At 35.2% G+C, this 18,284-nt stretch overlaps 1 protein-coding gene across 3 annotated transcripts in view; it reads left to right on the plus strand.

Moving 5' to 3' along the window:
* Positions 1-18,284, plus strand: part of LOC100646738 — a 124,148-nt gene that overhangs the window by 66,397 nt on the left and 39,467 nt on the right. Inside the window, exon 1 of one of the 3 annotated variants that reach the window (XM_012308276.3) lies at positions 15,693-15,999. The exons of the other annotated variants lie outside the window; for them this stretch is intronic. Within the exon in view, the coding sequence (XP_012163666.2) occupies positions 15,949-15,999 (51 nt within the window). The 5' untranslated portion in view covers positions 15,693-15,948. Of the gene's footprint in view, positions 1-15,692; positions 16,000-18,284 lie in introns of those variants that run through there. 3 annotated transcript variants of the gene reach the window in all.

The raw sequence follows: 18,284 nt of genomic DNA on the forward strand, positions 1-18,284 counted from the left end.
AACCGGTTCCAAGTCTCGGTCTTCCTTCAACGAATTCCCTCTCTTCGTCACCGTCTCCCCGATTTTTCTCAAGTTCCATGGCCTCCTGCGAGCTACGAAAACAACGCGCCAACGGGTTTCCCTGGCTCCAATCATGGACAAAAACTCCTTCTGACTGTCTTCCAAACGCGTCATACATACGTTTACTCTCTTCGCGAAGGATTCCCCTGGCCCTTTATTTTCTTTTCCATGGTACATGGACGGGTAGATGCAATTAAGCCCTGTCGGAAGATTGATCGAGGAAGTTAGGGTTAAGATCGTTGGAAGATGATGGTGGAAGATGATGGTGAAGATGGTGCTATTGGTTTATGAACGTTGATGACTCTGAAAGTTTGCAGTTAGGTAGACTGTGCATTTTGGAAGCGCTTTGATGTTTATATTAGATTTTTAATTTATTAGGTCGTTTATTTTTTGAGAGTGTAATTGTTTTTTTTTCCTGTAAGAATAGAGGGAGTTCAAGGGATTAGTAACATATATTTTCCTGTTTTGTAGCAATTTAGTAATATATGTATGTATAATCTTCCTTTATTTTTGATAATAATTAAGTGCAAATGTATATAAATTCTAGAACTTATATTTTCCAATTAATTAATCTTATACATAAGTACAGCTATGAAATGCTGACATGTTTCTCTGACATCTTTTCTTTCTTTCCTTCCGGAAGCTCACTGCTTAAGAAATACATCCTTAGAGATTGGTAATTAATAAAATGTATGAATGTGGTGTTTGTATAAACCTGTTTCTTGATCAACATTCTGATTTATTATTTCTAGATGGAATCTAGCAATGATGGAATCTAGTTTAACGTACACTGAATGTATCTCTTTAATCAACATATATTTATCATTCCAGTGCTTTGCAGAGCTACTCAGGAGTAAACAATTGATCTCGTTTCTCATTTGAGGTATTCATAGAAAGTTGTGCAATGTAACACGAAGGATAAACTGTTCTTAAAAATAAAATTCTGGTACCTTGTTTATATAAGTTATCTCGTGTCTAAATAACAGCAATATATTTCTAATATTTTATTACATACGAGCAACATAATTTTTCTTCAATAAAAATATATATATACGCATATATTTCTATTCCAAATCTACGACCAAATCACGAACATTGGAAACAAGCTGTTCATCTAAAAATCAAATCTATTCATAAGCTTTCTCGTTGTCTTTAGTTCCGCTTTCCAGAATAATATATGCACTCTCCATTATTTCACTTTTTACGCTTTTAAGACTCCTGCGGCTTCTTGAATCCCAGTTCTATCATCGAACCATCGCTTCTTCGAGTTTCTTGCACTTCGATGGCTCTCGAGAGCAACCATTTCCTTCAGTGCCCATAGATCATCGGCTCCATCGTGCATGACGTTACCCGCGATACTCTGAATCCCATCTCTTCTGATCTGGACACACGTTCACCGGGCATTCATTGCAAGCTGTCGGCAGGATTGCAAAATAGCTTTTCATTTGCGCAAGTTCCGCTGCTCTGCACGACTATGCTCGCTCGGTCGGAACCGTTTCTTGCGTTTATGAATCGATTGTTGCATGCTGGACGAGTGTACGAACACGCTGTTCCTGATGGGTTGTTGCATACTTTGCTACGTAGCATTTGTTTCTTGTCGTTTCTTCTTTCCACTAAAACTTTAACCGTACGAAGTTTCTTCATAACATCGTGTGGTTAGTTAAAGTATTTTCCACATGATTCAATGCACTATTTCAACAAGTAACTAGATTCCAGAGTGCCAAGAAGGATTTTTTTTACAGTTTTTTGATTTAAAGTTTCTTTTAACCTCCAATTAGAGACCACCCACGTGTACGACGAGTCTGAATTTTTGTTTTATCATTGCAATGTAGTAGAAAATGTTTGTACCGATTTCAATTGTAGGAAGATTTTACCAAATAATTATATTAGGTTAATATTTATATAACGCAGTAATTTATAATAAGTAGAATTATCAAATAGATAATCTGTGGTAGATACGAAAATACCGACGTTTATAATTTAACCCAGAAACAATTTATCTCAGAATATATTGCAAATACTGTTTAAAGGGTTCTTAGATTTTTTTATGAATCATCCAACGATGACTCTTCAGAAAACAGTTATTCTTCTTCAAGTTTTAAATATCTGGGACAGCGATGAATATATGTACGTCATCATGGACGCCCATTTTAATACGTTTATGGTCTTTTAAATTCGTTATGTACTTTCATAGTTTTCTAAACGCAAGCTTGCACTAGTGTATATAATAAATGACAATATAATATTGAAAAAGTAAAGGTTGAAAGATACTCTTCTGGAAATATATAGTTAAAGTAAATATAAAAATTTTCAAGAAATAAAATTGGTTACCAACAAATTTAATCGAAAGAACACAATTATTTTAATAAACTCTATTCTGATCAATCTTAATAATCAATATCCATAATTAACTTTGACAAGTATAGAATCGATCATAATACAATTTATGCACACTGTCTCTATAAATGTATTTTACACAATGAAAGTAAATTTGGAATTTAAATGAAGCTTCATCAGCAGCACGACTCATGTTTGTCACAGCCGTGCCATAATTTATGTCATTAATGTGACTGCGTATTATAGCGCAAATGGGGTAACTAACGCTTATTTACTCGATGGTAGAGAACGGGGGCTCGTTCCATGATATTTCAACATCTACCATGGTAATCTTGGCGCGTACGTGCGCGAGTTGACTCTTTTCGTGAACCAGCAGCCGCAACATCGTTCGGGGGAAACCTGTTTCTGCTTCTGCCTCCTTCTCTTTCCTCCATCACCGTTTTTCTTTCTTTTGCTGGAACGAGCGGCGCACGTGCGACCAGCACCTCGATCAACCGAGAGTTAGAAGCCTCCGATAGAGGGACAAGAAAGCGAAAGACGAGGCGCGGGATGCTGTGACTGATTTCTGTTCGAGATCGAAAGCATTCGAGTCCTCTGTTCGAACCTGTTTTGACGCTTAGCGTAAGGAAGAGATTAGGATGTGGAATTTGGAAAGTTTTCTGGGAAGATTCAACTCTTGAAAGATTGGCTTGAATTATGTTAATGAAAATGAAATGTGTTTTTGATAACGGTTTTGGTGAACTTTTCACAGAAATTTCGTTTGATTAGGTAAATTGAGATGCCGATGTAACCTAAAGTTGAAGCGCATCTTCCAGAAATTTAAATGGACGAGAAATAACTCAAAATCAATAAAAATCGACTCATCTTCCGAAGTATGTTACAAATGCATAGTCAACTGTTACTTGTAGTAATAGACTTATTGTTGTAAGATTATTTTAAAGAATTACTTCATTGCTAATATAAATACTAATGCTATTGACGATGCTAATTCTATGAAATGACTTTATCCTCCATTGAAGGTCGTTCAATAGCAAGGAGGAATGCCGCGATATTTTTAATCGCGTTCGCAGTACCAGACGAATGGATCCGCGAAATAATTAATGAACGTTCTCCGTAGGAAGAACAACGCCGTGGTCTCGTGATATGGTAACCAGTTTCAAATAAAACGATGCTTCGGTTTGCTCTATTTATAACGAATGTTATCCCCTCGAAAGGCGATCATTTATCTCCACGCGCTGTTTCTGCGTCGTATTTCGCCTGGTTCCTTTTGCTTTTTGCGATTGGTGAGAGGCGCACGTGCGAATCGCGCCAGAATAAACGACGAATCGCGTTAGGATGAACGAAGAATCGCGAAAACATCGCGAAAAGAGCAGAGATCGCTGCTTGTGCTGTGTGTTCGGTGAAAGGTCTGCTCGTGATTGCGCAACCGTAACGGTAATCATATAAATTAACGAGCAACGAGAAACGTTAGATTTTGAGAAAAATAAGAAGAATTTTACGTGGTTTTCCTCCTTTTCTTTTAAGAAATGTTTCAAAAGATTCAGAAGTCCTTTGAATGTCTACAGTGATCTATTGTATTTGTTGCCATCAAAATATAGCTACTGCAGTTCAGCTACTGCGTGTCTTTCCCATCACAGACTCCTTTGATTTAATCGATTAAATTAACAAACATTTTGTTTGTTTTCTAAATCTCCGAGTTAAAACGGATATGAACAAAAATACGATAATTGCGCTAATGTTTATCGTTTAGAGTCTAATAACTGCGTTTTAAGTAATTAAGAAAACGCATAAAATTTCTTTCCTTTTATTTAAGAAATTTCCAGAAGATTTTGCGGAAACATTTATTTAATGTTTAGAGTAGCTTAGAAATGATACTGTAAGTTCTATCTTAGATTAACGAATGTTAAATATTTAATGATAGCTGCTTCGAAAGAAAATATGAAACAAAATCCATCTTCTCCTCGTTAGGAAATATCTAAGAAGTTTAAAAAATCGGTTTAATACGTAAATAAATTTAGATATGAAACTGAAGGTTGTATGTTAGACTAATGAACGTCAAAGTTGATGGTAGATAATTCAGAGAACAATATGAAGAAAATCTTATCGTTGATGATTTTCCTCTTTCTGCTTGGCAAATGTTTCCAGAAATCTCAGACGTTGGTTTAATGGGTAGAGAGGTTTGCAGATGATTATATGTTACATTGCTGAATGGGTATGGTGCCATAGTATTTACGTTTGTAAAGCTAGCATGTGGATTGTAACACCGGAGAACTTTCCTCGAGGAAGCTGAATGTTGTTAAAAAATGTTTGATTAAGTTATACGTACAATATGAATGCCAGTTATTCTAATAATTTATGAATATTTATGTACATTGTATTTTGTTGTTGGCATTTCTAACTTATATCTTCAAGAGCAGTTAATTATCTTAAAATAAATTTAAGAAACACGTACCGTTAATAAAAATGGAGTAGAAATATTGCTAAAATAGATCGAGAGAAACGAAGAAACAATTAGGTGCCGTAAAATTATAACACACTAAACATGTCATGAAAATCAACATTTTCTATTTTCAACGTCGTCTCTAACATCTAATTAACATTTTAATTTAACATTCTAATCAACAGAAGCCACGGTTACTAACATCATAATTCAAGAATCATATGCATCACTAATACTGATAAATCATGTCTGCCGTCGCGTCGTATTCAACGCAACGTGCACGCAGATCGTGAACATCTCTATATACATATGTACATTCAATGATAGAATACTTCCAAAGGTCAGTCGAGTCGTTTATATCGCTATTAGAAGTCAATGAATTAATCTACGATAGTACTGTCCACGATAATGTTCAAACGTTCGATTTAAAGTTATCTGTATTTCTGGGGGACACTATGGCTGCTCAGAGTTGATAAAATTTTATTGAAAGCAATTCAGGTGCAGGTGCACGCAGATCCAGCGATTGCACTTCTCTCTCCACGGTGGCCAGGCTGATATCAATGCACTCGGTTTACCGCTTCTTCCTGTTCGCCAGCGAACAGCACGTGCGCACGTCCAAGAAGTCGAAATGTCAGTGGCCTGCGTCGCCGCACCTCTAATCTATCGAATCGTCGATTAAATCTTTTGAACAAACGATTGGTTCATCTTATGAGGTTCGTTCAACGAGTCACTTTGGCCTTATACATTCAATTTTTTCTTTGCTCGAAGGACATATAAAATGATATAAAAAGAATTTTGATCAAGAGAAGGAGAATTTGCACAGCAAGATTTTATATTTCTTGATTCGAATTTTAACGATGCGAGTGAAGAAGCTATTAGATTACAAATGAAAACTAGAAACTGAATATAACTTAACAATTGAACTATTTATGCAGAAATGAATTTATAGTTAGTCTAAAAAGTATTTGTACAGCATCTAATTTCAACAAAAACGTTCTAGAACTTCGTTTATTGTCAAAGTTTTGACAAATAACAAGTTTATAGATATTCTTGGAAGTCTGTAGAGTAATTTTTATTAGAACAAAGTCAGTGAAGAAATCTAAATTTATTACGATTAGAAAATTAAATAGACCAATGAGGTTAACTATATTATTATCAGTTGTTATCATTTTATAATCCTGAATCTCATTACCTGAACACGTCGACTGGGCTAAACCCTCTGAATTGATTATCATAATTCAACAAACCCGAGGTAACAGGTACATACTTCGAACACGCGACCAGACTCATTGATGCGGCAACTTTGATTAACACAGCGGTGCAGTTTGTCTTCGTTACGATGCCAGCGGATACGCGATTCGTTGCCGGACTCGAGGTCAATCAGCCGCGTTGCAGGTGTTCTCGGGTCATCGAGTCGGGAATAAATGTCAACGTAGGAGCAGAAGAGCCACGCATTCCCGGTGTTCGTCGTCGAATCACGGTGAAAGGAATGAGTTTCGCATGCAACGTGTCCAATCAAATATGCTATCCCTTCGTCTTGTACGTCTTTGTAACCTCTTAGGTGTCGTTACATGGTTATAGAGATTAGATCGAACAAGAAGTTAGGTTCCTGTGTATGTTGAGTCAATAAGAAAGTTCATGGCGAAATTTAAGAAGAAGGAAAGAAAATATATTTTCATAAAATTAGAAATATAATAATTATTAAAATAGCGAAGTACTTTCTAGAAGAATTAAAAGAAAGTAAATTCGTTTTCGAAAAATATACGGTTTTCACGATGAAGAGAATGTTATAAAAGGTAGAATAGATGATAGTGTGATTAAGTTATATCCAAATCAAACTGAAAGAGCTCACCAGTCAAGAGTTGAAAGAAGAACAAATTTTTTTTACAACTTAAAAACGTCTTATACTCAACGAAAGTTTAATTTCATAATATCAGCAACTCTTTGAAAGATTCCTGAATAAAAGTCGCTTTTAGAGATGCTATACGAGGATCCAGAGAACAATGCTTTTTATAGAACTCGAACGTTAACCAGACAACCGAGAGGTCTAGCTTCCAGTACATCTCCAGTTCCCATCGAACGTCTGAAAGCAACTGGATCTCCACTCTGCTACATGGATATCGTTTCAAATGTAAATGTTAGTCGCATAAGATGAAATCGAGGTGACCACCACCGAGAAGTCACAGATCAGTAGATATGAACGGAAGGATAGTCTCGGCCGAGACATCTGAAGGTTAGAATGTTTCGTCTCGGACGTGCTTTGAAACGCTCTAGGTAGATTATACGACCCTTGCACCTATGCACCGGCTTGAAAAACTTTTACCGGACTCCCTTTGTACCTCAACGGCGAACCTGTGCTCCCCTTCTTCAACGCATTAGTACTATTGAACCTGACGAAGCTTCTATGGCACCTGCGTTTCGTCGAGCTCACAGGTTGTAGAAAATTTCGTTTCTCCAATTTTTAGGTAAAATAAAAAATTCCTGATCGATTTTTATAGAGAATCTGCCTTTCGCGACAATCTGTTAGCAACGTCTTTAATTTTTATCGTAAATTTAATTAAAATAAAATTGAAATTAGAATTATTATAATTTTTAGAAAATTTTAGTTTACATTTTCCAAAGGTAGAATCTACTTCCTAGATCAGCGCATATATATTTTTTTTTAATTATTTAATTTGTACTTTACCATTTGTTCAGCTGGACATTCGATAAATTTTTCTAGCTTAATTGCTAAATAACATGTGGATGGTTACTCCTAGCGGGATATCATCTTTGAGTTTGTCTATTTTATTTCTTTAGTGAGGTCAGTGGGGTGCTTTTTCTTTAGTCTTCTTGATTAGAGCATATGAACTATACTTTTAATTTCAGTTATACACCTAATTATTGAAATGAAATTGAAATACAAATCACTGCAGGAATATTCTTAAAGATAGAATTCATTCGTTTGACAGAACGAGAGGTGTACTTTTTATTTTAATTTAATTATTGAAACGAAATTGAAATAGAAATATTCGCTTCCAAGTGTTGTCTGATTGGTAGGTCAATCAGGAAATTTCTGAGAGCTAGAATTGCAATTCGTAACGAATTCTTCGTTATAGTTTGGGCTATACTATGTAGAGTGCCTCTCGAAAGTATCAGCAAACAAGTTTGCAACTGCTGCAGAGTGTGTAGTGATTGAATAGTTCAGTTTGTTTAGAAGACTGATGTTATTCTTGTGAAAGTTTCCTTGCGTTGATTTTAGTTTGTTATTCTAAGAGTGTGCTAGAGTAATTCAACGACATGAGTAACCTTTGGATTTTCTAAAACTAAAATCCATCTCTTGTAACACTATCTAACCTGTATCTGTGATTCTTTATTGCAAATTTAATCATTGAAACGAGGTTGTAACGAGAATCACTAGACGGGATACTTTAGTATACAATTTAATAATACGAGCAGCTCGTCCATTTTTAAAAAATAGATTCTACGTTCCACAGGACATATATTAAATTTAAAAGTAGCTTTCTAGTGAATTAGGGCATATTTCGTTTTTCAAATCTCCCATCTTTTTTATGTTACAAGAACACACAAATGTTTCGTAAAAAATTCATGAAATTGCTGTCACAGACAATATAATATCAATTCGCGTGCTATCATTACGAGGAAAATGAAATGTAAAAGTTATGAAAGGAACGAAACTTCAATCGAAGGACACGCACTTACCACCTGCATTGTATCGAAGGGTGTTGCATGGCGACAGATGCGCAAGTGAAACCCTGCAAGGGGTGCACATATCAAGAGCCAGTTGAATTGCCGCCTGGAACGTGCGTGCCACGTATTTAGCTATAATATCGATGAAAAAGAAAAAAAAAAAAGAAAAAAAGCGAGCGGTTGCGTTTCGTACAAAACAGATACCAACTGGCGAGGAACTCGGTGACAAGATATTTGGTTGCTTGAATGGTATTTTTCACAGTGGAGAATTTTGAACAGATTTCGATCCCTTTTAGAGATCTTCAGTGACTTCTTCTACCACATTTGATTAAATATATTTTTTCCCCGGTTATTGTTATTGGCAAAACGTGCAGTTGTGTCATCTATCCAAGAACAATCTAATGAAGGAAAATGAAAAAATTGAGTGAAAATTAATAAATTATTTTAAAAAGAAATTTTATAAATTTCCGTATTATTTTATATATAAATTTCAAAGTGGCTTCTGAATATCATTAAATATTTATGAGAAAACATTTTGATAATTATTTGATAATTATTTGTCAAATCTATAGTTTACACAAAGTTTAAATATAAGTTTATACAAAGTTAAAATATACAATAGAGTGAGAGTGTAGCATGAAATGCAATATTTTATACCACACATTATTCATTATTCTGATGTACGTACACTAAGACATACATTGTCGATGAGCGAATTAAATATAAAAATGTAATATCATCAAAAGTTCATTTACAATTCAATGTCATGACACTTGGAATACTAATCGTGTCAGCTGATACATATGACATGACATTTCCTTCATCAAATTTCGAAGCTTGTTAGTTTCATCAACACACCCCTGCACGCCGATTCTTTCACGCATCGGATATCGTAATATCGTTCGCGTTAGAAAGTACTGTTATACCTTCTTACTATTGCGTATCGCGTTTTAATATTACCATTGTGTACCAAGAGCTAATGAATAAACGATAGTCGTACGCGTTGTTAGCAATGCGATACAACCGTAATATGCGTTTCAAATCGTACTGATTCGAAATTGAATGGTACACCATAGATAGCCGAGGTCAATTGATATCGGACTTGTTCCTTTGTGATTAACGTCTGACATTTTATAAAATCGTATCGTGTATCTGTATTTGTTAGAACGAGAGAACAAATTCAAGGGATTTGATTTGTTACTAAATTTATTGACGACCAGTCAAGGATTGGAATTAATAAGTAAAAGTTATTTTCAGCAGACTGACAACTAATTCTCGTATATATCTCAAGATCTTTGAAAAATATCTATACTACAGTTATAATTTTGTTAATTGAAGAAACTCTGTGCTATTCTCAACTTCAAAGAATAAAAATTCTTTCACTGTTCAAATTTTGTATTTACCAAATGTCCAGCTGAACAAATTGTGAAGTACAAACTAAATAATAAAAGAAAAAAAAAAATACTGTTCAATTTTAAAGTGATGGAATAGTTTGTATTATCGAGTTCTGAAGAACTATCTTTCCATATATTGCTCTTTTTTATCTGATTGTATAATACATTTCTGCAATTCAATTTAAATTCTGAAATTATAATTTTATAGCTTTATACCTCATAAAGCACACATTGTATCGTACTCTACTCAAATTTATTCTTTACAGATTAGGGCGCGTTAAGGTTCTATAATTACACAACAAATCACATAACACGCCAAAGTATGCGGTAACACAGAAGAATGTATACAATAGTTGCAAACACAATTAAGATTAACATTAAGTGACATAGGTGTGTAAATACTTTGGGATGTATTTGCAAAGAATCTGGGGGAGTGTCGATAAATAGGATAGTGGGTTGCACGTAAAGTTCGTAAGCACGCAGTTCTCGATGACATTCTCAAGCAGACATTACAATCGGTCCATCATCCATAGCTTCGAACTATTCGCGCGTCTCGAACAAAGACCATTGCTGTTGCACATATCGCCCACATTGCTTTTCCGTGGAAAATATTACACGCTCGATGAAGCTGCGCGTTCGTATTATAATGAAATAAACTTTGATTTCAGGCAACCTAAAGTCTTGAATTTTATTATAATCTCTTAGATTTGGACATTTGGTAAAATTGACATAGATCTAAATAAGATCTTTGTTTATCTAAATTTATATAATACACTTCAAATCATAAAACTTTTTTTTATAATATTTACCAGATTTTTCTTGAAGATAAATGATTTTCTGCTATCCAATTTCAATCGATAAAAGCTTTTCTATATTATTCAATCTTGATGGAATAAAATACCTTGTATTATTGAATTTTTTGTATTATTATTTAATTTGTACTTTACAATTTGTTCAGCTGGACATTTAGTAAATTTTATTGAATTTTGACAAAATCTAAAGGTTTCCTACTATTTAATTTACAAGTATCAAAAGTTTTATACTTAAAATAAGAATTAAATGAATGGAAATACAAATTTTATCAAAAGACTCCAGTTTGTCCATAGGGAGTTTAACAATTTCTCTATATCACTATACACACAGATTCAAGTATAAAATAACACAATAAACATTATATATTCTTTTCTTTATATATATTATTTATATATTATATATATATTCTTTTATATATTCTCTTTGGAGGATCTTTTTCTGTACATTGTCCGTAAAACTCGGAATTTTAGTGACGAAAAGCAGAACACACGTTATCCTACAGAAACAGAAAAAAAATTCCAAAGTTCGTCCAATACTTAAGACAATTGTCCGTTGGATATCGTTATGATGCTGGAAGGCCAGCGTAGGAGGTCTGCAAAGCATCCGAGTAAAGAGAGGAGAGGCTGACACGACCGTGAGACCGGCAGTCTCTTTGTTATCGTTCTTCCTTTTACTATCCCGAAAAGAAAGTCTTTCATTGTTGTTGGACCCGACAAGTGGCGTCTGGAAATCCTCAAACACAGCGCCAGATCTGTAAAAGGCGGCGTCTTACGTGCTTAGGAATATCGTCTTCTAATTGAAAAGACCATCCTCCTTTCAGATCACTGGAAATATACTGCTGCAGTTGTGCTTGCATTTCGGTGCGTTTTAAATGTGCGTTTTCGAATATAAAAATAGAATTGTTGAAGAAGTTTAGGAAAGTTGGTATAGAACATTGAAATTACACTTCTACTTTGTTATCTCGAGAACTTTTATTCCATTATACGTCCCATTATAATATTAGACAAAAATTTGAATGGGAAGTAGAATTTTTAAAAAGATTTGAGAACTGTTAGAAACATTTACCAAATGTCCAGCTAGAGTACAAACTAAATAATAATAAAAAAAGAAAGAAATTTGAGAACTTTCATAGGTATAGTCGTACTAACTACGAAGGTATTAGAACTCCATTTTTATTCTAATATCCTATAAATATTGTATTAATATTTTAATATTGATTGTGGTGGGAGGAATTTGGATTTGAAATCGAATTTCTAAAGAGGAATTTTATACAAAAGTATTTTAATTTTATTTCTATTCCATTATCACATGATTATTATATATAATAATATTTATTCGAAAAGGGAAAACTTCTAAAGAACGGGATTTAGGCATGAAAGTATTAGAATTTCATTTATACTCGATTGTTTATTTTTATACTCTATTTTTATCTAGATAGCACGTGTTTTATTACTTTCCTGTTCATGTAAAGGTATTTAGAAACGAGGTTTCCCGTAAAGGATCCATTCACTTCGCCAAGTACGGAACGGTACCTCTACCAATTATCTCCAATTTCATACGTTACTTCGTACACTAGTTTATAACATTGTGGACCATTAAATTAAATTAGGACAATTACTGAAAATTTTTCAGGGCATTTATTCGATATTATTCTTGTAGTTTTTACGTGGTTATTGTTATTAAAACCTTTATTAAACGTTTTGCAATAATTACTTAATGCAATGCATTTTTTATAGATATCAATATACATTACGTGTGATTTATCATATGATAAAGGTAACATGCTAATTTATTAAATCGAAAATACATATAATTTGCATTAAAAAAACAAAATTTGCCAATCTGTTTAAAATCAAAAATTCCTTTAAATTTTTTACATATGGTATCATAAATTCCTTTATGATTTTCAAATTCGTATAGAACTAGAAGCAACAATATAAAACTATTATAATCCATGTCATTGTATCACGCCAAATTAAGTTACTGAAAATTCTCAACGAGAATTGATTGTAAATATTCTGATAAATAAAAAAAAAAAAAATTCGTATAGAATATCACAGAATTTCGTAAATTATTCTTGACAAATATTTTTCCATTTCACTTCAACTTTCTGTTCTGATTGTCGTAATTCTTAGATTCCATATTTAAATAATTATAATACTTCGCAATAAATTACGAAACAAAATTGCTGTCCGTCTTTTTCGATCCATATAAATTCTTCTCAGACTCTAAACTTAGCTTTATTTTGTTGGAGACTAAATACGCGCAGAAACGATCCTGAATCGTAGCTCGGCGCCATGCAAATCTAAAGACCGGTTGCGAGGGCGTCAGCTAAATCTGTTTTGTATTTCCAGTTTGAAACGAAAGGACGCTTGAAAGCGACTCAACTCCATTCTCTATTCTCTGAACCACTTTATTTGAATTAAGGTCTTAAATTTTTCCAAACACTTTATGGGTCGTGAACCATGCGAATGACAACAACGTCTCCAATCCTCTATATTTTAAAAATATCAATTTTTTCTTCCATTGAACACGTGCCAGCGTTTCACGCGCCGAAGGGTTTACGATTATGGACAAATGGAATGAGCTCTGTTGCAAGAATCAGTAACGCAATAATTTTTAGCCTTCCTTACGTTCTATGAGTATTCAGAAAAATTTGCTACTGTTTATTGATTCGCCATATGAATTTACACTTTACGGCTTGTAGAGAGAATAATGCGAGTCCTTCGGATAGTCATGTGTTACGAACAAATGGAACAAATTTGTGTCTTTTGGACGTTATGAACGGTGTTTTGGAAATGATATCTTTTTATGGATACTGTGGTAATTGGTTAAAATTACAGTGTTTTACTGTGGTAAGGAAAGCGCTCTCTATAAAACAGATGTTAATTTGCCTCGTTCTTGGCATGGAAACTCTTTATAGAAAACTTACATAAAAACAATATGATTCGAATTGATCAAATTCGTTGAAAACTAATAAAAATTAATTTCTAAATAAATATTACACAAAATGGAGATGAAAATATTCAAGTTAGATAATCGTACACTTGTAATAAAAAAGGACAAAAGAAAATTCTTTTGAAGCCCCTCTTCAATCTACTATACACGTACATTTTCAAATACACATCAAATAAGGAAATAAAGGGAAATTGTTTAAAATTCGAGTCACATACGCCTACACTTAAACATAATAACAGAGCTAAATTACAGAAATCATCGTGAAAACAAAACTTCAATTTCTGACTAATATCATCTATAGAAAATCACGTACCAGATCCTAAGAAATTGAATTTCATTGATGGTTAAAAAATCTCACCGAAGAACACACTTTCTGATTAATATTAATGTAGTAACATGTACGCAAATAGTACGCCCATTTACCGACGTAATGAACACAGAAAAACCTCGTATACACGATTAATAAAGTTGGTTCATGATTCACACGCCCACAAAGGAACAAGTCCCTGGTGCAAATTGCCGCGGGATGCTAAACGTAGAAATTGAAGATAGATACGAATCGACACAGCCCTCGAGGGAAAAAAAGGAAGGGAACGAACGAAGGAGAAAGAGTTCCCAAAATTACTCATTCTTTCCCGAATCAAATTGCGTAACAATCTCGTAGCATCGTAGCGTAACGTAAAACGTTGTCAGTGTCGTGATGGGCTCACTCTTCTTCCTTTCCCCTTTACTCCTTTTATCACCCCTTCCTTCATCTTTTATGTCACTATACGACTATACGTTCATCGGCGTCTCCCTGTTCCCCACCACATTGTGAGTCTTTTCCGTGGCCCTGTTCACCACTTCCCCTTTCCGCCCGTTCGAAAACCCGATTCTCCCTACCCAACCGCCCTTTTCTCCCTCTCTTTTTCACGTTACAACTGACCCCGGGCCTCTCACCCACGCTGCAGTCCTCGTAGTAAAAATGATGGCTGTGTGTAGACTGTAGTAAACAACAGGGACGCACCCGCCTATATTTTTGCCAAGATTCTTCCTAGGGCCTTTATTCAGGTTGATCTTTTATTTTTTATGGTTTTTTAGGTTGAAAGAATTAGTCTATCTAAAGTATTAGAATATCTACAGTTTAAATGAAATTTGATATTTTGTAGAAATTGTTAACTTTCAATTGCACCCATGTTTTATTACGCGTATTAATAGTGTGTGATGTTTTTGGCATATAAAAAACGAGACAAGATCATCAATGGCGGGCTTTAAGTATATCATACAGTTAGAAGTAATTTATCGTTCTCTAATCGCCAGTTCTCAAACTTATCCATACGCTAGAAAATCCAATCTTTTACGTTTAAAAGCAAGCATAGGAATATCAAAGGATATCGCATATCCAACTTTTATGCGAAGACAAATATCAATAAATATTACACTGTAAAAGACGCAATATTTGTCTTGATCAAAATTATCAATTAAAATCTCCAACGACACGCCTTTACCTTGATAATTCCATAAGCAAACATCCAAACCTATTCAAACGTTCCAAGATCAATTGCCCACCCTCAAGAAAGAAATGACTCCATAACACTCTAAAAACATCCAATACACGTTTATCTTTATCTCAGTAATTCCCTAAACAAATCTCCAAACCCATTCAAATATTCTCAAACCAATCTTCCGCCCTAAAAAAGAAACGATTATACAACGTGCTAAATAATGCTAAAACATACTGCAAAATGCTCAATGTACACCCAATATGTAAACTGGGACTCTCAAACAGAACTCATGGAGCCTGCGTCCCTGAAGTCTCCAACTCCATCCAGAAACTTCGTATACTATAGCGTACTACGATCTTACTATACCTCGTACGACAGTGACTATAGCTTCGTAGCACGAACGCGGGTCCGTAGTAGTGATCACCAGGTTTGGCGCGTTTCCCAACCTGTCCGCAGGAGTCCCATGGGCGCTGCTGTCGGCGCGGTACGGTCCCAGCCCTATCCGGGCATTGTTGCATCGACGCCCGGCTAAGAGAGTACTTGTTGCTTTACGCGCGACCCTCGTGTATCGTCCTGTGCTCTCGTGTTGTTCATCAAGAAAGCAAAAAACAAAAAGAACGGCTGAATCATGTACAGTGCTAGCGTCCTTAATCCATTGAAAATCGATCGTGGATGATCTCGAGGAGTTGTAATCGGTGGACAGTGAAAGAGACGTCTCGCGACGCCCAGAGAAGGATCATTCGTGTTGGCACCGTGCCGAGAAAGGACGAGGATGAAGCAAGATCAGAGGCCAAGGAGGCAAGCCCTTTTCCAGATCGCCAAGGTTTGATCCTTTTCCACGTTGCTTCATGAAATATCGCATTAGATCGTTTGTTCGCTAACTTGCCCTTGTTTCCCGAAAAATGTTACTAGGCTGCGCATGTTTATGCAGATTGGTACTTTTATAAAACAGCTAGGAAAATATAACGTTCGTAGACGTTTGGTTCACCCGCTATATATCATAACAAATACTATACTCGCTCTCTTTTAATCGAGAAGATGCGTATTTTTGGTAATATAGTAGATATATCAACCGTAAATATTCGCGATTTAAATATTACAAAATCGAGAAGTCGTACCAAGTAATGCGGGAACTGTGACGAAGAGAATAAAGCACAGAGAAAAACCGAGTTCGAGGGCGCTGCCTAAAGTATATTTATTATACAATACGTTTGCGTCTTTCTGTGAATTATCAAAATTAAGATATGTGGAACCTGCGGCACACCTAGGCAACGTATTCGTTACTAATAGCGATTTATAGCCACCTATGTAACTACATTATCGTTAATTTTGCAATCATAGACCGTAGATCGTATAGACATATCTGAGTGGTTAAGATCAACTTTTCTTGGATGCAGTTCGATACACTGGAATAACGCATATACCGTTACATGTATCTCGATCCCGAGGCTGTGTACCTGTTGATTCGATGTCTGGTCGCGCTCGTTTAAATCACGCCGTATATACGGGGCTTGCTTGTATTCCGTCCCGGAGGATTTGTTGTCCAGATACGTTTTGTAGTGTGGCGGCTTTAAGGTTTCAGGAATTTCACGCGAGGGATGGAACTAGAGGGTCAGGTTGTGGTTGTGGTCAGCGGTTTGACTGTGATGGATTTTTAGAAGAGTGGAAATATAAGATGAAACGGCAGGTAAAATTCGGGGTATAGTATATTCGAACTTTCAAGTATCGCCGAGATGTTCGTTGTATTTTGGGATTTATTTCTGTCCCTAAAATGTTCGAATATTGACATTATTTTACCATCGATATATTCAATGTTTAAGCTGAAAGTATCTAAAGTTATAAAATCGACAATAAAATTTCATATTTGATAATAGATCGTTGAATCGCCGTTAATACATATAAAAATGATATTGACTTTTAGAAATTTCTATTTATAGACGCGTGAAGTTTTTTTTTACAAAGTTTCTCTTACGCTTAATTTCTATGGTCGAACTTCTCATAATACAAAAATTAAGTAGGTTCTAATTTGTAATCTACTAATAAACAAACAATCTATACACGGATTATCGAAGTACTCAACATGGGTCCTAATTAGCTATCAAAATATCCCAATTTTGCAAAAGCAGCTTATTCAAATCAGCCGAATATCTTAAACAATGCAAGAATTCCGAATAGTTTCACCGTGTCCCAACTTCTCGCGATCTAAACGAGGCGTTGTCACGTGTGAACAACTCTCGAAATGGAGAAAACTCGAGTTGACACACATTTAATGGAGCCCGGTACCGGCGGTCGTTTCGAAATGAGCGATTAAAACTTCGAGGTGGCCAATATTCATGCGGTTTGTCGATAATAGCATAAACGGTGGGCAACAGCAGCGGTTCATGAAATCGCAAGAAACTTGAAACTATGCGGCGACTCGCGATCGATTTTCCTCTCGTTTTCCTGTCACTCCTCTCGTCGTCTGTGAATGAACGCGTTTCTGGAGCAATGCGATTAAACGCGTTTCCGCGCCACTACAGCTTTTCTATTTAGATGTTTTAGCGATTAGTCCATCGCGTGTATGGGGTCGATCGCGTATGGAAATCGCGTGAAATTGTCGGTTACGCATGCAAATCAGATACGCCGGTGGGAAACGAGGTACTTTCGTGATGAAATCGATGACTTATATACAATATGCTTACCGCCGCTACGTGAAGTTAAAGACTTTTTTTGTAGGATTCTGAAGAAGTGAAGGGAATCGGGTGAGAAGAGTAACATTATGACGATTAATTAAGTATAAGCAGCGACTCGAAAATGAAGCAATTTTACAAACATTGTGGATCGCTTATGATTCGCATGGCATCACGTGGATTGACTTATGACCAATAATAATTGATGCAAAGATGAAATCGCTGTTGCATTCTTATATCGCATCAGTGTATTGTTAGAAAAATTTTCCGGTAGTAGATCACGCTTTAATATTATTTCAAAAGCATCTATCATCTTTTTTCAAAAGAACGATTGCATGATAATTCTGTTTCACTTAATACGATTCTTTTATCTAGACGTTAAGAACAATGAGCAGTAATTAAAAGCTTGATTATGACATTTAATTCATCCAAGAAAAAA

Source organism: Bombus terrestris, chromosome 4, assembly GCF_910591885.1.
Source record: "Bombus terrestris chromosome 4, iyBomTerr1.2, whole genome shotgun sequence".
Lineage (NCBI taxonomy): Eukaryota > Metazoa > Arthropoda > Insecta > Hymenoptera > Apidae > Bombus > Bombus terrestris.